The 20,085-nt window shown below is 36.9% G+C and overlaps 2 protein-coding genes and 1 long non-coding RNA gene across 8 annotated transcripts; 2 read left to right on the plus strand and 1 right to left on the minus strand.

The window, feature by feature from the left end:
* Positions 1 to 1,634: 1,634 nt before the first annotated feature.
* LOC121206171 (uncharacterized) lies at positions 1,635 to 2,252 on the minus strand. Its single transcript, XR_005901175.1, has 2 exons — positions 2,113 to 2,252; positions 1,635 to 1,959 (listed from the first exon to the last, which is right to left on the minus strand). It is a non-coding gene; the product is annotated as an uncharacterized lncRNA (long non-coding RNA).
* Positions 1,956 to 9,787, plus strand: LOC121206170 (uncharacterized). Of its 6 annotated transcripts, none has more exons than XR_005901173.1 (3): positions 1,956 to 2,740; positions 8,243 to 9,273; positions 9,480 to 9,787. XR_005901173.1 is itself a non-coding variant. In XM_041076609.1 (2 exons), the coding sequence occupies exons 1-2, from the start codon at positions 2,191 to 2,193 to the stop codon at positions 9,085 to 9,087; spliced, it is 1,395 nt and encodes a 464-aa protein (XP_040932543.1). In that variant the 5' UTR covers positions 1,956 to 2,190; the 3' UTR covers positions 9,088 to 9,787. The 6 variants fall into 6 exon arrangements, 2 of the variants coding, with proteins under 2 accessions (XP_040932543.1, XP_040932544.1); XR_005901172.1 differs by having other exon boundaries at positions 9,488 to 9,787; XR_005901171.1 differs by having other exon boundaries at positions 9,494 to 9,787.
* Positions 9,788 to 16,073: 6,286 nt separating this feature from the next.
* Positions 16,074 to 16,929, plus strand: LOC107890335 (uncharacterized). Its single transcript, XM_016814795.2, has one exon. The coding sequence runs from the start codon at positions 16,117 to 16,119 to the stop codon at positions 16,717 to 16,719; it is 603 nt and encodes a 200-aa protein (XP_016670284.1). The 5' UTR covers positions 16,074 to 16,116; the 3' UTR covers positions 16,720 to 16,929.
* The last annotated feature ends 3,156 nt before the right edge of the window (positions 16,930 to 20,085 follow it).

The following is a 20,085-nucleotide window of genomic DNA, read 5'->3' on the forward strand; positions in this document are numbered from 1 at the left end:
ACATACATCAGCTGAAGAAAAAGAAATGTACAATCTCTCTCCGCTCACATTTGCATCTCAGTTTATTGTTTTTTCTCAATTATTTCACTTCCCAAAATTGGTAAGTTCCGATCAATAACTCTTACCTTTTCTTTTTGGAGTCCATCTTTAAAAGAGAAGCACAAAAGGAGCAGGTGCCTCTAATCGGATCAATCTTGTTTGCTCTAATAATACACCGACATTTGTTTCTAATTTGCTGCCTAATTTGAAATTATTTTCCAAAGCAAGCAAATGTTCCGTTATTAATCAAGAGTTACCATTATTTATAATAATGAATTATGTCTCTTAATTTCAAAAGTTATATCATTTAATTGTTATCAAATAGTCATAATTATTAAGTAAAGATATATGTGGAATAATTATTTTTATTGCTAAAGATGTGAATATCAATTTGGATAGTTATGTCTCTATGAAGAGATATAGAATTCTCATAAATAGGAGTCAAATTTAATTTATTTGGTACACCAAAAACATAAAAAAAAAAAAGTTTCATTCTATTCTCCTTAATCCTCTTACATTCCTAAATTGTTTTATAAAAAATTATTGCAGAAGTTCTTTATAAAAATTGATACACTTGCTATGCTTCTTTCAATGTTTAGTGGACTATTTTCGTCAATACAAAACATTGATAGTCATTGGGCTTCATTCTCGAGATTCATTTGTTCATAACATTTTTATACACCAAAATATAGGTGAGAGTGAATAAAACCTTACAAATAGTATCATTGATACATGCTTTAACGCATTCTTTAATTTCTTAAAATTTTATTTTTATCCCCACGCAATAACAACAAATCATAATAAATATATATTACTTTATTTGGCTATTTGCTTGATCTAATTGTAATTAGAGGTGATAATCCGATGGATTTAAGATTGGTTATTTTGGATTCAAATTTTACAATTTCTAACCCTTTTGAAGTTTGGATTGTTTGGGGTTTGTTTTACCTTAAATACAATTATATATTTTACATAATTTAAATACTTACATGCCAATATAAATTATTAATTTTTTATATTTTTAACTATACTTTTATCGTCATATAAAATTTAAATCTTTACATAAATTAAAACATTTGATTAGATAAAGAACAACATATATAATACATTATATAAGTCTAAATAAATTATAATTATAATAAAATTTTGATAAAATATAATACTAAATAATAAAGAAGCACAGAGTAATTAATTCTTTTAACTCTTGGAGATGGCTGCTTAAAGTTGACTGTTCAGGCCTTGTGTCCATAGCCGAATTCGCCATATAGTCGGCTACAGCATTGGCTTGGCGATAAACATGTGCAAATGATACTTCCCATTGTCTCCTACAAAGCTAATTATGGGTGCCGTATTGTAGTCATTGTTGAAAAATGAGTTTAAAAGGTTAATTATTGTTAAATTTTGATTTTTCACGCTTCCATTTTTAAATCCTATGATACTTCTTCGTCACTTGAACATATATTAATATCAAATGTATTATTAATTTTTTCATTGATTCCATTTAAAGAAGTTATCTACTCTCAACATTGGATTAGACTACTTGGGAGTCATTCATCCACTCATAACACTTTTTTAGTGTGAATACACTCCTAATATAATAAGAAGTGCATTTAGACACAATAACATTGTATTGATCAGGCCCTACGATATACACTTATGAATATCCTTTACATATTTAGCAAGATTAAATGATACCAGTGGATAAGAGGATTTCGCCTATATATATACCTTGATGAACATGAAAAAAAATATCCTATCTTATAGCACCCTAAAGTTATTCTAAGCATTTGTTTTCTCGATCAGGTTGTTTTCTCGTTCTTGTTTCGACTATTGACCTTTTTAGGTGAACCGACTTCTATTGCATCTCCTTGGTCTCCTCCTTATCCTCCTCTCTTGTTGTACTCTACATTGTTATGATATCTAAATAATACATGTGATTAATGTGTAACTAACTGAGTTGTTAGGCAGTTATCAAATTGGTATAAAGCTGGTATAATTGTTAGTAGCAGTTGAGGTTCGTTCATATATAAGTCTGTATTGAGCTAGTTAAAGAGAGTAAAATAGATGTTTTACCCGGTGTGTATTCTCATCTGTTTAAAGATTCTCGTCTAAATTTCTATCATGGTACCAGTCGCTTGGTGATCCTCGGCCATGACTACCACGCACTCTGCTGATTCTGACTCTATTGAACCTACCGGCTCAGTGTTTCTTGGTGAGCGAGTGGTGACCTCCTTCCCTCGTCATGAGGTTGTTAAGCTTGATGACAATTCGTTCGTTCAATGGCAACAACAGATCCGGCTTCTTGATGGATCGTTGACGGCTCCGGCGCGATTAATTCAATCTTTCGATGCCGGGCTTGTAGTCAATCCGTTGGCTTTGGCGTTTGATCAGCAAGACAGCCTGCTTACCTCCTGGCTCTTATCTACGATCAGTTCTCCGTTCTTGTCCTCCTTCACAGAGGTTCAAACCGCTCATGATGTCTGGCTCGTGGCAAATAACCTCTTTGCAGCCGATTCCAGCACAAAGCAGTCTCACCTGCGTCATGAACTGCATTCTCTTCGGAACGGTAGCCTTTCTATCAGATCTTATGTTAATAAAATCACGAACCTCTGCGCCCTTCTTGCAGCTTCTGGATCTCAGATCTCGGAGACTGAACGGACAGCGGTCCTTCTTGCTAGCCTTCCCTCTGATTTTGATACGGTTGTTGTTGGGAAGAAACCGAACAACCGAAACAAAGCGAAAGCACAACCGGTGTTCTTTCTCTCCTTATAACTCCTGTAAAAATTATGGCAAGCACAATAGCACAAGATATGTTCTCTAGCAACCTTAATCAACCACAAATCAACTAATGCAACCACAACAAAAATAAATAGAGACACCGATATTTTTACGTGGAAAACCCCTTTAAATCAAGGGTAAAAAACCACGGGACTTTAGAGTCCGATAAAGAGCTCCACTATCATCAAATGTTCAACTACAAGATCACAATATCAAGCCTACAACAAGCATTCAACTTCGACAAGGCTAACAACATGTAATCTTTAGCAAAAGAGAGAAAAATGAGAGAACATCACCAAAAACGTAGCTGCTGAAAAATGGGTATTTCCGACGCTACAAGACTCGGATGAAAAATCCGACCGTACAAAGTCAAGAACACCTTATCACCTAGCTGCTGTCCAAAAATCAGCTCAATCGAACCACGGATGGACCTTCGATCGAAGAGTTGATCACTGCTGCACCAAGCTTGAAAATCTGATTTTTTCTATTCTCTTTCTCTCTATTTTTCTTTAGCTCTCTGCAGAAAAATTTCTGCCCACTCCCGTTAATAAGCCAAAAAATTGGCTTTTGACAAAAACAAAAGAAAAAAAAGGAAGGCAAAACATTGTGGCATAAAATATGGGTTTCCCACATAGTGGGACCCATACCCAACAAATCTCCCCCTCCAACTATGTGGGGAATGCCTCCATACCGGAGGTCAAACAACATGCTTCAAACTTTCCTCTTGGTAAGGCCTTCGTCAACATATCAGCACCATTATCATTAGTGTGTATCTTCTCAAGCTCTAACAGCTTAGCTTCAAGAACATCTCGTATCCAATGGTACCTCACATCAATATGCTTAGATCTAGCATGAAAAGTTGAGTTCTTACCAAGATGAATAGCACTTTGGCTATCACAGTACAGGACATACTTCTCCTGAGTAAAACCAAGCTCATGCACAAACTTCTTCATCCAAAGCATCTCCTTACACGCTTCGGTTGCTGCAATGAACTCTGATTCGGTGGTGGACAATGCAACACACTTTTGCAGTCTCGATTGCCATGCCACAGCTCCCCCTGCATAAGTGATTAAGTAACCTGAAGTAGATCTCCTCGAGTCAATGTCTCCGGCCATGTCTGAATCTGTATACCCAACAAGAACAGGTTTCTCATTGCCGAAACAAAGTTTCATGTTGGAAGTGCCACGAAGATATCTCATAATCCACTTCACTGCATTCCAATGCTCTCTGCCTGGATTAGAAAGAAACCGACTAACTGTACCAACGGCATAAGCCAAGTCTGGTCTCGTGCAAACCATTGCGTACATCAAACTACCCACGGCTGAAGAGTAAGGAATTTTCTGCATCTCTTCCTTCTCCTTTTCTGTGGAAGGACTATGCTTAACACTCAATCTAAAGTGCATAGCAAAGGGAGTATTCACCGCTTTAGCTTTGTCCATACTAAACCTTTGAAGTACTTTCTCAATGTACCTCTCTTGTGATAACCATAATTTCTTGGCCTTTCTATCACGTGTCAGTCTTATGCCAAGAATTTGCTTTGCTGGCCCCAAATCCTTCATTGCAAAGGATTTACTCAACTCTTGTTTCAACTTCTCAATTCTAGAAGCATTCTGACCAACAATAAGCATATCATCAACATAGAGCAAAAGAATAATAAAATCATCACCAGAGAATCTCTTAACAAACACACAATGATCAGAAGTAGTCTTCTTGTAGCCTTGCTCCCCCATAACAGACTCAAACTTCTTGTACCATTGCCTTGGAGCTTGCTTCAAACCATACAAGCTCTTCTTCAATCTGCACACATAGTCCTCTTTCCCTTGTGCAACAAAACCCTCTGGCTGCTCCATGTAAAGCTCTTCTTCCAAGTCACCATGAAGAAAAGCAGTTTTCACATCCATTTGTTCAACCTCTAGGTCATAACAAGCTACCAAACTCAGTATAGTTCTGATAGAGGACATCTTCACAACCGGAGAAAATATTTCTTCAAAATCAACCCCCTTTTTCTGAGTATAACCCTTGACGACCAATCTAGCTTTGTATCGTGGAGATGAAGACTTCTCTTCTTGCTTCAACCTGTAAACCCACCGATTCTTCAAAGCTCTTTTGCCTTTAGGCAGTTTCACCAATTCAAAAGTATGGTTCTCATGCAAGGATTGAAGTTCGTCTTTCATCGCTTCAACCCACTGATCTTTGCATTCACTCTCCATAGCCTCTTCATAACATTCAGGTTCTCCCCCGTCAGTCAAAAGAACATATTCATCAGGAGAATACCTGACAGAAGATCGTCGGTCTCTGGAAGACCTTCGAAGTGGAACTGCTGGTGGAGCTATAGGTGCTTGTTGTTGATCATTCACAACACCATCCATGGGAGTATCAAAGTCACCTATAGTCTGATGGTCACCACTAACATCACCATGCACATCATCCTGGATAGGATCTGATAAAGAGTCTAGGGGAACCGGATTCACATCGATCAAGTCACCACTACCTTGTGAATTCACTTTCTCCGTCTTATCAATGTCATCAATGGTCTGATCCTCAATGAAGACAACATCTCTGCTTCTCACGAGTTTCTTCTGAACTGGATCATAGAGTCTATAACCAAACTCACCATCTAGACCATAACCAATAAAAATGCATTGTCGAGCCTTGGCATCCAACTTGGATCTTTCATCCTTTGGAACATGAACAAATGCTTTACAACCGAACACACGTAGGTGATCATATGACACGTCTTTACCAAACCAAACTCTATCTGGCACATCACCTTTCAAAGGAACACTAGGAGACAGATTTATCACATGTGTCACTGTATTCAAAGCTTCAGCCCAAAACGATCTTGGTAACTTTGCATCTGACAACAAACATCTGACTCTCTCAATCAATGTTCGGTTCATTCTTTCAGCTAACCCATTTAACTGTGGAGTCTTTGGTGGTGTTCTCTGATGTCTGATTCCCTGTCGCAGACAATACTCATGAAACGACCCTGTGTACTCGCCACCATTATCAGTACGAATGCACTTCAACTTCTTCCCAGTTTCCCTTTCAACTGATGCTTGAAACTGTTTAAACACCTCAAAGACTTGATTTTTAGACTTTAAAGTGTAAACCCATAGCTTTCTTGAACAATCATCAATGAAAGTCACAAAGTAAAGTGCACCACCATGTGATCTTACTTTTATCGGACCACAAACATCTGAATGGACCAACTCTAGCAACTCTGATTTCCTATGAGGAGGATGGCTTCTAAATGAAACTCTTTTCTGCTTTCCTGCTAGACAATGAGCACAATTCTTCAGTGTAGCATTCTTTAAACCCGAAAGTCGATTCTTCTTCGCTAAACAGTTAAGCCCCTTCTCACTCATGTGACTGAGTCGTTTATGCCACAACTCAGTTGAGTTGTCATTCAGTGTCACATTCACCGTCTCTCGAGAAGTCAAAGCTTGCATCAAGTACAAATTTGAGCTCTTCTTTCCTCGAGCCACAACTAAGGAGCCTTTAGTCAGCTTCCACTGCCCTTCACTGAAGGTGTTACAAAATCCCTCATCATCAAGCTTTCCTGCAGAAATCAAATTCAAACGGACATCCGGTGCATGTCTGACATCCTTGAGAGTTAACTTTGTTCCATTGTTACTTACCAAGCTAACATCTCCCATACCAATAACCGAAACCAAACCATCATTACCCATCTTCAATACCCCAAAATCACCAGGAGTATAAGATGTGAAGAATTCCTTCCTCGACGTGACATGAAGTGATGCACCAGTATCAATCACCCAACTAGTCTCGTCGCATGCTAGGTTGACCAAATTCTGATCACAAATAACTAACAAATCTTCACGAGTAACAGTAGCAACACGCTCGGATTTTTCATCGTCATTCCGGTCGTGTTTATCACCACCACCTTTGTTCTCTTTCTTCCACTTGAAGCAATATTTCTTGATATGACCTTTCTTACCACAATGATGACACTCAAGATTCTTGTATCTCGATCTTGACTTGCTTCGGCTTTTATCTCTACCCTTTCCATCTTTGTCTCTGTTTCTCCCCCTGTTCTCGATAACCAACACCTCGGACTGTGATGTAGAACCCTGAGATCTTCTTCTAACCTCTTCATTCAACACACCACTCTTAGCCAAATTCAAAGTAATAATACCCTGTGGGGCAGAATTAATGAGTGAGACTCGAAAGGTCTCCCAAGAGTCTGGTAGAGTAGCAAGCAACCAAAGTCCTAAAATCTCGTCATCAAATTTGACACCCATACCAAGCAACTGATTCATCATACTCTGAAATTCACTAACATGGTCAGCTATAGACATTCCTTCTTTATATTTCAGCGCCATCATTTTCTTCAGCAAAAATAACTTGTTATTGCCCGACCTCGAAGCATACAAGCTTTCAAGCTTCTCCCACAATGTTCGAGCATGTGTCTCCTGATCAATGTGATTGTAAACATTTTCTTCAACAAATTGCCGAATAAAGCCACACACTTGTTGATGCTCAAATTCCCATTCTTCATCACTTTTCAAATCGGGTTTTTGAGTAGTAAAGACCGGAAGATGCAAAGCCTTCACAAACAACAAGTCCTTCATTTTATTCCGCCAAAGTTGATAATTTGTGCCATTCAACATAATCATCTTGCTCGTATTAATTTCCATAATTATCTGACACAATAACCAAGCTCTGGTACCAGTTTGTTAGGAAGAAACCGAACAACCGAAACAAAGCGAAAGCACAACCGGTGTTCTTTCTCTCCTTATAACTCCTGTAAAAATTATAGCAAGCACAATAGCACAAGATATGTTCTCTAGCAACCTTAATCAACCACAAATCAACTAATGCAACCACAACAAAAATAAATAGAGACACCGATATTTTTACGTGGAAAACCCCTTTAAATCAAGGGTAAAAAACCACGGGACTTTAGAGTCCGATAAAGAGCTCCACTATCATCAAATGTTCAACTACAAGATCACAATATCAAGCCTACAACAAGCATTCAACTTCGACAAGGCTAACAACATGTAATCTTTAGCAAAAGAGAGAAAAATGAGAGAACATCACCAAAAACGTAGCTGCTGAAAAATGGGTATTTCCGACGCTACAAGACTCGGATGAAAAATCCGACCGTACAAAGTCAAGAACACCTTATCACCTAGCTGCTGTCCAAAAATCAGCTCAATTGAACCACGGATGGACCTTCGATCGAAGAGTTGATCACTGCTGCACCAAGCTTGAAAATCTGATTTTTTCTATTCTCTTTCTCTCTATTTTTCTTTAGCTCTCTGCAGAAAAATTTCTGCCCACTCCCGTTAATAAGCCAAAAAATTAGCTTTTGACAAAAACAAAAGAAAAAAAAGGAAGGCAAAACATTGTGGCATAAAATATGGGTTTCCCACATAGTGGGACCCATACCCAACAGTTGTCTCATCTGTCTCTCTTTCGCCAGGTTCATTACCAGTCCAACGCATTGTTGATACTTTGCTGGAATGTGAAGCTCGTCAACTTCGGACCGCTCACGAGGTGTTAATGGCTGCGAATGTTGTGCAAGGACCTCCGCTTCCGTCGGCAGATCAGACCACGACTGGCTCATTTCGTGGAGGACGGTCTACTGCTCGTAGTAGTGGACGCTCCTTTCGTCCACGCGTCCAATGTCAAATTTGCAGTCGCTATGGCCACCTTGCACAGCGTCGCTACTATAGATATAATCGTGATGAGTCGTCACCCCTTAAACCACCGGCGGCCCGACGAGGGGGTTTTGCTCCTGGACAAAATAGGAACGAATGGGCGCGTGGTGATAGACTTGGGAACAATGTTTTCAGTCAAAATTGGATGATTCAAGGTCAAAATTGGAGGCCTTATAGTTGGCCGAATTTTGCACTGGACAATTATGCTCCACGTGGGCCGCACGCAGCTAACCCATTTGTGATAAATGGACATGGACATGGACAGTATAATAATGCTGATCCAAATTTTAATCCTGCATTTTATGGGCGTGAGGTTGACGTTGGCCGGCCTGCTGCGGGCCCACATGTTGGTGATGACTCATTGGACCTACCGCCGGGTAATATGGCGTCTCAGACTCGTGGCCTTCGTGGGTCAGTGCGGTCTAGACCAACTGATAGCAACTTTATGCCTGGGCCTCTGCTAATTGTGTTGGGATTGACAGATCTTGGCAGACTGTTCCTGAGGCTCCGTGGCGAACAAAACCCCGTGCTCGTGTTTTCAGTGTTGACTCGTTTCCTTATGATTCGTCTCAGTTTGTAGGGGTTCCCCTCAGGCTTCCTGAGTTGCATGCGTCAGATTATTCTGATGCTACAGCATATGACTCTAGTTTTCAATCTAATGATTCATTTGTTCCCTTAGGTGACACGTCTTGGTGTCCAGGTTCGGGGGCCACTCATCACGTGTGCCGAAATGCTTCGGATTTACATGGCTCCACTCCGTATACAGGTAATTCTTCTCTTTTAATGGGTAATGGAGTCTCTACTAACATTTCATCCATTGGAAGTGCAACTATTCCTACGGAGAAGAAATTACTGCATCTGTTGAATGTGCTGTGTGTGCCAGTATTCGAAAAAATTTATTATCTGTCTCTAAGTTTGCTACGGATAACAATGTGTTTTTTGAATTTCACCCATCGCATTGTGTGATTAAAGACATCCAGACACAGGAAATCTTAATGCAGGGCCAAGTTCGTGATGGGCTCTATCAATTCTTAGCAAGCTCGACTGTTTTGCCCCGTTTGTTCATAGTACAATTGTTCAAGGTTCCTCATCGACTGGTTCTTCCTCGGCTGATGATGTTTTTACTTTGTGGCATAAAAGACTAGGACATCCTGCTTCTACTATTGTCAAAGCTGTTCTCGATAAATGTCAGATTACTGTAAATAAATGTCATCTTGATAACATCTGTATAGCATGCCAACAAGGAAAATCTCATAAATTGCCGTTTTCTCATTCTAATATTGAGTATGCTGATTTGTTTGAATTGGTTGTTTCCCATTTGTGGGGTCCAGTTGCTGTTCCGTGTGAAGGGAATTTATATTATGTTTCTTTCATTGACATGACTAGTCGTTTTACCTGGGTTTATCTGATAAGCCGCAAATCTCAGGCAGTAGAGTGTTTTGGTCAGTTTCAAAAGATGGTTCACACTTAATTTGGGAAGTGCATTAAGAAATTTCAAAGTGATTGGGGCGGTGAGTTTCGTGACTTCTCATCTGTCCTCGCTCGTCATGGGATTCTTCATCGTGTTTCCTGCCTTCATACTTCTGAGCAAAATGGTGTCGCTGAACGTAAACACAGACATATTGTGGAAACTGGTCTTACTCTTCTGGCTCAGGCTCAATTACCAATGCAGTACTGGGGTTATGCGTTTTGTAGTGCAGTGCATCTTATTAATCACTTACCCACTCCTGTGTTGAAAGGACGCTCCCCGTACCAGAGTTTTTTTGGTTGCGAACAGACTTATGGTCATCTGCGAGTTTTTGGTTGTTGTTGTTTTCTGTATCTACGTCCGTTTACTAAACACAAGCTTGAGTTTCACTCACAACCATCTACGTTTCTAGGGTATAGTGCGCGTCATAAAGGTTATTTTTGTCTAAAGCCGGATGGAAAGGTAATTGTCTCTAGACATGTTGTCTTTGATGAAAATCGGTTTTTGTTTCCGCGTATGTCTTCTACCGGTGAGCAGCTTTGTCTGCGTACTACTTCACAGGTCCCGGTTATACGGTCTTTTGTCACTAGGGATACTCGTGTGTGTTCTTCGCCTGCGACTGGGGTTTCGCTTAGTACTCCGGGTACCTTTGGTTCGCCTGCTATGAGAAGTGATTCTCAACAGCATACTGGGAATTTGTTTGATAACTCAATGACTATTCCTAATGTGGTTAGTTCTTCTGAGCATGTTACTGTTCCTGCTGTTCCTACCACCAATACTCATGCCATGGTGACTCGATCTAAGGCTGGTGTTTTTAAACCTAAAGTTTTCTGTGTAGATAACGTTGAGGTTGAACCCAGGTCTGTTGAGGAAGCTCTTGTCCATCTAGACTGGCGTGTAGCTGTTCAAGCTGAGTTTGATGCATTAATAGCTAATTCCATCTAGAAGCTCTGTTCTTTCTCTCCTAGACGGAAGGCGATTGGTTGCAAGTGGTTGTTTAAGATAAAGAAGAATCCTGACGGGACGATTAATCGCCGGAAGGCACGGTTGGTGGCCAAGGGTTGTTCGCAGGTGCCTGACTGTGATTTTACAAAGACGTTCAGTCCGGTCGTCAAACCTGCTACCATTAGAGTCATTTGTCTATTGCAGTGACCCAGGGATGGCCTCTCCGGCAAGTTGATGTCAATAATGCCTTTCTGAATGGTGATCTGACCGATGACGTGTATACACAGCAACCTCCGGGGTTTGGGCAACTTAGTTCGACTGGTGAAAAATTGGTCTGTCATCTGACTAAAGCTTTATATGGCCTACGACAAGCTCCTCGTGCCTGGTTTGACAAGTTAAAACAGTTTCTTGTTTCTACTGGGTTTATGCTATCAAAATCTGATGCTTCGTTGTTTGTTCGGTCTTCCTCTGACTCCACTCTGTATGTTCTTGTATATGTGGATGATATTGCTATCACTGGCAGTTCGTCTGACGACATCGATTGTTTTGTTCAGCAGCTACACCACAAGTTTGCTCTCAAGGATATGGGTGATCTCCATTACTTTCTGGGAATTGAAGTTAGTCGTGGTTCCTCCGGTAGTCTTCATTTATGTCAGCGCAAGTACATTCAGGACCTTCTTGAACGGAGTTCTATGTCTAGTGCCAAATGTGTTCATACCCTGATGGTAAGCTCTTCTATACTATCCAAGGATGAGGATGAATGTCTTGATGATCCAACTGAATATCGTAGTATTGCTGGTGCTCTTCAGTATATTGTTTTAACTCGACCTGATATTGCTTATGCTGTTAATCGGGTGTGTCAATTTATGCATGCACCCACTAATGTTCACATGGTTGCACTGAAGCGTATTCTTCGGTATTTACGTGGTACTCTTTCTCATGGTTTGGTTTTTCACCGGTCTGAGCGTCTGTCTTTGGTTGGTTATGCCGATGCAAATTGGGGTCTTGATTTTGATGACCGTCGGTCTACTACAGGCTACTGTGTGTATTTTGGCCACACACCTATCTCTTGGTGCTCCAAGAAACAACAAATTGTCTCTCGATCTATGGCAGAAGCTGAATATCATAGTCTAGCAGCCGCCACCAGTGATGTTGCTTGGCTGGTCTCTCTGTTAACAGAATTAAAACTACCATCAACTGATACTCCGACGGTTAATTCGAGTGTGGTAGCAGTTGCAGCTAACCCGGTTCTGCACTCCAAGTTCAAACATGTAGAACTTGATTTGTTCTTTGTCCGCGAAAAGGTGGCAAATGGAGAGTTGATTATTGGTGAAGTACCTGGCTGTGATCAAGTGGCCGATATTTTCACTAAACCGTTGCCTGCTTCGTTGTTTTTTCGTTTTCATCATTTGCTTCGGGTCGTTCCTCTTGAAGAAGTTGGGTGAATGTTATAATATCTAAATAATACATGTGATTAAAGTGTAACTAACTGAGTTGTTAGGCAATTATCAAATTGGTATAAAGCTGGTATAATTGTTAGTAGCAGTTGAGGTTCGTTTATATATGAGTCAGTATGGAGCTGGTTAAAGAGAGTAGAATAGATGTTTTACCCGGTATGTATTCTCATCTGTTTAAAGATTCTCTTCTAGATTTCTATCATACATCAACAAAACTTTTCTTCCAAGGGACATTGATCATAAACTCCCCACAGTTCCACTTGGAGTATGGAAAAGATGCCTAAGTTCTTGCTAAGCCCATGAATCCAATTGCCACATGAATCACGTAGGATCAGCCAAGGAGGCTCGTTGCTTGCCATATTGGTAGGACGACGACCGGTCTAGAGTTGCTGCATTGGTCTGCACTCACCGTCAAGGTGTCTTTAAAGCCTGGCTTTGGTGGTTTCTAGGCCTTACAATGTATTATTAAATTCCGTTAAGCTTGCTCGGTGACATTGGGACACTATAATTCAAATTGCAGAAGCTCAAAAATGGACTACATTTATTTTTATAATTGCAAGATTTAAAACAGGGCATGGAAAGTTGAAATGTTGGAATTTACATGGGGAATTGCTCTAATTGCGACAAGTAATTCTGGGTAGGAATATTTTAAAGGAAAGGTGATGTATGTATCTTTATGTAACAGATTTAAAGTTGTCTTTGGTTTTTTTTTTTTTAATTTATTCTCCCTTTGCTTTATTTCACTGTGTGCCGTAACCGTAGATTCTCTTAACACCATCAAATGTCAGAAGAAAAACACTGCTAATCTTTTGCCTGTATTACTTTACAATTTCATTGCCAGATGTTGGTTTAACTAACATGTGACAATAGGACAACTAAAATTGTCTTTAGACTTTACCCCCCCCCCCTTCTTTTTTTTTTTCTGAAGCATGTCGCCATTTTTTATGTCTTAAATCTTGGATGTTTTCGTGAAACAAATCCTGACAATTTACCCGTATTAGGCTCAACTTGAACATGTTGATAAATGTTTTATTGTGACAGATAGCTGCAATCTTCCAAAACTTGCTTTTCGCATCGGATCTCAGTTAGTCAATTATGGATTAGATTCTCCAATGAATATATTTTTAAAAATGGAAGAATAGGAGTAATACAGGTAGCCATAACCCCCAGGATTTCCTTGTATATTTATGATTGGATGATAATTTTTGTACAAATTGGAGAGTAATTTAATCTTTAACTCATTCAACTGCTTTCAAACAATTTAGTTGCCTCTCCCTTGAAATGGTTTTAAGAGCAAATCGAAGATGAGTTGTTCAGGAACTTCCCAAGCTGTCAGAAAAGGAGCTTTTATTAGGGGTCATTTATTCTTTATGAATTTTAACTGTAGAATGATTAAAATTAAAATTAAAATTTTAATATAATTTAATAATATTTTTATAGTTTTATAAAATTAAGTGATTAAAACATAAATTTATTAATAACTTTTATCTTTTAACCTTTTTACCAATCAATGGATGTTACTAAAATGTTTTCCAAGATAATCTATCATAAATAGGATATTTTACGGTTGCAGAAGAAATTAAAATTCTAATAAAAGGCCATGAACTATGACTACATTTTTGTCTACAAATATACATGTTATTCTGCTTAATTAGGATTAAGCTCCTCTTAACATTTATTAAGATTTCTCTTGCCAAGTGATGTATGGTACGAGAATTTGTTACCTAACATTTTTATGTTTACCCTTGATTTTTTTTATATAAAAAAAAGTAATATATAACATATTTATGTAAATAATATTTAAAATGAATAATATTTTATAAAAGAAGAGTTCAAGAAGAAAGAATAGAGAATAAAGGGATAAAAGAAAAAGTGAATTCAATCTCTGAAGGTTTTTCTTGTGGGTGATGAGAATAGAGCGAGAAGAAGAATGAGCAATTGTGACATAGATTAGTTGGCGACAGAGGGCAACAGAAGAGGAGACTGTAGCAGTAGTACCACTAAAAAAAGGATAGCCATGGCGGCGGCGAGAACAATAATAAAAAAACAACAAGCACAAAGTGTCAATGAGAAGTTAGTTGTTGCGGCGACTGGGAAAGTGACAATTGAGAGGAGGAGAAAAGTATCAAATTGATAAAAATTGTAAATGTGAAAGATTAAATTTGTTGAATTATTTAGAATTAAGATTAAATTAATAAAATATATAAATGTTGAGAACTAAATATAAAATTATACCAATTAAAAAAGATCACATCATTATTTCAATTAATAATTTAACAAAGGATAGTCCCGAACAAAAATACGCTAATAATCCATAAATGTATATTTTACCTATTAACATTATATTATATATATCATCTCTAATAATAAAATTCAAACAGCCCAAAATACCTATTAGGTGTAATCATATATATATTTTAAAAGGTTCTAAATAAATAAATGTATTTACATTACAATTTTTGACAAGTGACACTCCCCCATTTAAAGCATTTATTTTTTTTTGTTAAATTACTCTTTTACTTTGTATCTTTTTAAGTCATATTAAATAATTTACTTTAAACATAACTTGATTATTATATATATATTATAGTTTATCATATTTTTTAAATTAATTTTTTTATTATTGTTTTTAATAATAGAAATTTTTTATTACTGTTAATTATAATAGTTTTTCATTTATTAGTACAAAATTTTATAATAAAAAATGACATATTTATTTACCAATTAATAGAATATTTTAAATTTAATTTTTTATTTATTTTAATAATTATTGAGTAATTTTCTGTGTATATCATTGAAGGAAATATTCGGGTACTTATAATGTTATTACTATTTATGATTTGATTCCACTGTTCATGACTTGACTCCACTATTCATAAGACTGACATTCTGAGCAGACCTTAAGCATGTTGGACACTTGTACCGTTCCAACTCGCATGCTAGATCTCGCAGTCCCTTACGTGCGAAATCCTTGAATATATGCAAGATGGTTCCCCTTGACTCATGCGAGCTGATACCGCGAACTCCCTTGGCTGTCCTCTCATTGCATGCGTCGCGTGCATCCATTTGGTGGAGCCTGGTCGGGTCGAGGATTGACATTCTGAGGAGACTTTAGGCATGTTGGGCACGTGTATTGTTTTAGCTCGCATGCTAGATCTCGCGGTCCCCTACATGCGAACTCTTTGGGTATATGCGAGCTGGCTCCCCTCGACTCATGCTAGTTGATACCACGAACTCCCCTGACTGTCCTCTCACTGCACATCACGCGCATCCATCTGGTGCGACCCAGATCTTATCTAGGCTTTGGGTCGGTAACTATTGATATATAACAATAATCGGTATTTCTGTTTATTATAATTATTTTAACATAATATTTTCAAACTTTACAATAAAACATATATTTTATTTATATGTATCATTAAATTTTTATGTTAATATTTAAAATATTTACATTATTTCTTTTTAAACTTAGTTATATTGACAAATATTATTAACCCGTATATCACATTCACACCGCAATACAACCTAATTATATGTGAATTGAGCTCTATATGATCCGAACCATACTCCAACGATGTCCTTATATATGGAAACTTCTAAATCCACTCAAAAGGCAGCACAAGTAATCCTAAATCTGCAAATACCTCAAAAGTCAAGGGCAAATTAGTAATCAACACCCTTTATAAAACATGGTTCTGGGAATCCCCTATACCAAAAATTAAAAGAAGAAAATTAAGGCATGGTTGGCCCCTCCCTCTCCTTTCAAGCCTTGTCCATGAAATCACCATCTTCTTGTTTTTCCTCCATAAGCTCCATGAAGATGAAAGCTCTAATTCAAACCCTAATCTACACTCAGGCTAGTCGGCTCATTCGAGCATTTTCCAAAGCAAAATCCATTGTCATTCAAATTTACAAACAAAACAATCCTATCCAACATCTCATTTCCATCTCCAAGACCGCAGAGAAGAAGTACAAGCACAACAAGCTATTCTTTGGTTCATTCAGGCTGCACTATAATTGGTGCTCTTCTCACGTCACACCAGTTCCAGCTCCAGTTCTTGAAGGGTGTACCACTACTCATTTCTACTATGATTCAACCTGGAATTCGGCCATTTCAACTCGTGATCAGCAAAAGGATGATGGTTTGGAGTCGGAGCTTTCAGGTTACCTTCAATGGCTTGAAGAAAACAAGGTTAACGGGGAAGCTAATAAAGCAGAGACAGAGGTGGATGATATTGATCGGTTAGCAGAAATGTTCATCGCAAGTTGTCATGAAAAGTTTATGTTGGAGAAGCAGGAGTCTTACAGGAGATTCCAGGAAATGATGGCTAGAAGTATGTGATGAAAGTGAAAGTGAAAGTTTCTTAATTATTACCTGTTTATTTTCTTTTTGACATATGCATTGGTTGGGGTGAAGAAAGTGTATGTGTAATTTCACTGTGAGGGACGGGAGGTTACTTTCTTTTAATTTCTTCATTTTTATCCTTGTATAATTTGTCATCTACTCTGTATATAAATATTTCGAGTTGTCAACGATAGGGTATTTGTGCAATTCTTGTCCATTGTTTAATTTCCAGTTGTAAGGCTACTACAAGTTCTGGATCTGCCTCTACAGTCCTTGAATTAAACTGACTCAAAACCAGAGTTAGTGATCGTGTTTTAGATCATATTGCAAAATTTTGTAATTATACTTATAATCCTAAAAACTTTTACAAACTCTTTTTAAGATATTATTTGATTTTTTGTTTGTTTATAGGTTAAATAGATGTACTTATAATTTTATATATCTGTTGTAAATCAGATGAAACCAGTGAAAATAAGTTTAATTTACTAATATCAAAGTTATATATATGGGTATAAGTTGATGGTCATTAAATGAAAATCCCTGCCATTATTATGTTCATCATTTTGTTCTGGAAAGTTTACAAGGCTCAAGTTTTCCCAGTCATGAAAACTAGGTTCTCCAACTGCTTATATCTCATGCTGATTGCAATGATCAGTTGTTCATATCACTTTATTGACTTCAAATATTTCAACATCCTCATCTTTTTATTTGAGTTATTCAGTTTGATGTCATAAAAAATTATCATATTGTTAAATTTATATTTTTAAGAAGTAATATATAATAAGCAAAAAATCAGTAAGGAAAAATTAAATTAGACAATAAATACTGTACTCACGAATCGTTGTAAAAGTCATGGTAGATATTAAGATTGGGATTTTTAAAGCTACAAGAAAGTTAAAAAGTGATTGAGAAGGCCCTTTCTCACAAGAATAACACATCATTTTAGCAATTCCTTTAATCTTTCCACTGGTCTATATGCCAGATAATGTTGCTTGCTCTATTCACTTTACACCTAATCTCATATGATCAAAGGCACAACGCCATGGCCGTAGCATGAAGCTGACATAAGATACCAATGACAAGGGCTTTTTCTCCAACGAAACTAGTTGATCCAAAAATGTCTTGTCTGTTGTAGTAACAATACTCTCTATACAATTGCTTCAAACTGAGCCATTGAAAAGTATATATGTTATGTTGGATTGTACTTCTTCACCAGGGAGAAGCTGAACTGAAGCTTCTTTTTTGGGTACAGAATTTGAAAGACGAAGGCATCAATTAATGGGTCCTTTTTATCTCTTGGTGTTGAGTTTCTTTATTCCGAAACTTCCTTTGTTGCTTTTACATGTCAAAATACAAGGGATGGGAAAGAAAGAGCTTTAAAAACATTCATACTGGACTTGCCTCTAAACCAACTATTTTCGAATCCACCACACAGATATAATCTAAAACACCCAAATAAATTATCCACATACAAAAATATCAAATGTCTTTCCTAATATTTGGAATTGACTTTTGCATAGAAAAGTGGTACTTCTTGGGATTTTATTCTTTGTTAAGTATTCCAACTTCAAACATCAATTTTGAAGACACTGATTTTTTTTATAAAATTAAAACATTTATAATAAATATATTAAAAATAAGAAGGGATGTCAAGCATTTGTCGTCCCTACATACAAACATTTGCTTCCAAAAAAAAGAGCAGAGCTGCAAAAGGAAAGGGGGGGGGGGTAAAAACAATTTGTCATTTGAAAATATGTTGGGGCATTAATTTAAAAACCCAATGCAATAAAACACTTTGTAGAATTTCAAGATGGCTAATATGTGTCTCTAAAACTGGGGCTGCCCATTCAAGCTTTTGCATGTGCATCTTTGTGTTTCTTCAATATTATATTCAACGCTCTCCAGTTCTTTCTACTAAAAAAGTTGCTGAATCAATACTTTTATTTAACATCATTTATTTATGTTTAATAAGTCGTATTATATTTATTTAAAATATTTATATTAATTTTTTTCAATTGTGTTTTAATATTATCAAATCTAAAGTTAATTTGAGTTTATCGCAAATGTAATTACATAAAAGTATCATAATTTTTTCTTAAATTATATTTTGGTTCGTCTATTGAATATATAAATTAATTTCTATAGTTGAATGACATATAAAAGAATAAAATAATCATTGTTGTTATTAAAAGTTTATTTTGGTATTTTATATACAAGGCATTGTTAATACAGTAATACAATAAGAAAGGGATACGGAGGAGAGAGTAGAGAATGTTGTGGAAGTCAGTTCACTTAGTCAGGGTAGAAAGCTTGAGGTTATAAAGAATGAAGATACGGAGAATATGAATGTTGAGGGCTAAAGGTTAGTTAGTAGAGTGCATGCTTGGTATATTTGAGAGTTGATCCTTTCTTCCTCAAATCTGGAGGTATTTTTAGGTGAGGGTTTCATATAAGGTCACATTAACATATTGGACTTGCCATTAAACCATTACGTGACATGTGGAATGGATGTCTTTGACGGGACAAGTATATCTGTGACGAGATAGATCTTTTCATTTATTCTGACTTAATGGTATGAAATAGTTGAACCCACGTGATATTTGGTGACCAACAACTTCATGTTCCCAGTGAAGCTCAGGGACTTAAATCGCAAATGGCCTGCACTTGTTCGGAATAAAAACCCGCAAATGACCTCTCAGTTCACTGATGGCAGGTTTACTGTTTGGGTGCCTTTTTGACTTGCCAAACATAACAGCAAATTTAGTCGTTGACTTTTACACCTTTATTCAATTTTGTCTCTATATTTTTTGTTTGAAGCAAATTTATCATTAACTTTTCATTACTAATGTATTGCAAATTTTCTTACATGTCCTGTGAGCAAACAATTTAATTTATAAAAATTCAATAAAACATTAATAAAAATTACAACTCCAAAAATGGTTTAAAAAAATTAAAAAATACTTTTAAAAATTAAAAAAATTAAAAATTTTAAAAATATCTTCAAAATTCAAAATAAAAAAAGAAAAACCTATCTTCTCAGCATATTTTTGAACTTTATGAATCAGAAATCATGGAGAAGTCATCTTCAAGAGCTTGTGACTTGTTAGAGGAAAATGATTTATGAATCTCAAATACTAATAGTCATATCCAAAAGATAGTCACCTGTTGTTAGAATTTTGTGTTATCCATATGTGTGTGTATATATATATATGATATTTCGTTCAAATAAACTAATTAATTGAAGGGTGTATTTTATTGGGTGATATTATAGAATTTGAGTTACATGGGGTCTATTACTCCTAATGAATTGGTTTCTGCCAGTGTTTGTGTCCAGTCTTTGCTTCTCCCAGACTTGGTTGTGTC

This window comes from Gossypium hirsutum, chromosome A09, assembly GCF_007990345.1.
Source record: "Gossypium hirsutum isolate 1008001.06 chromosome A09, Gossypium_hirsutum_v2.1, whole genome shotgun sequence".
Taxonomy (NCBI): Eukaryota; Viridiplantae; Streptophyta; class Magnoliopsida; order Malvales; family Malvaceae; genus Gossypium; species Gossypium hirsutum.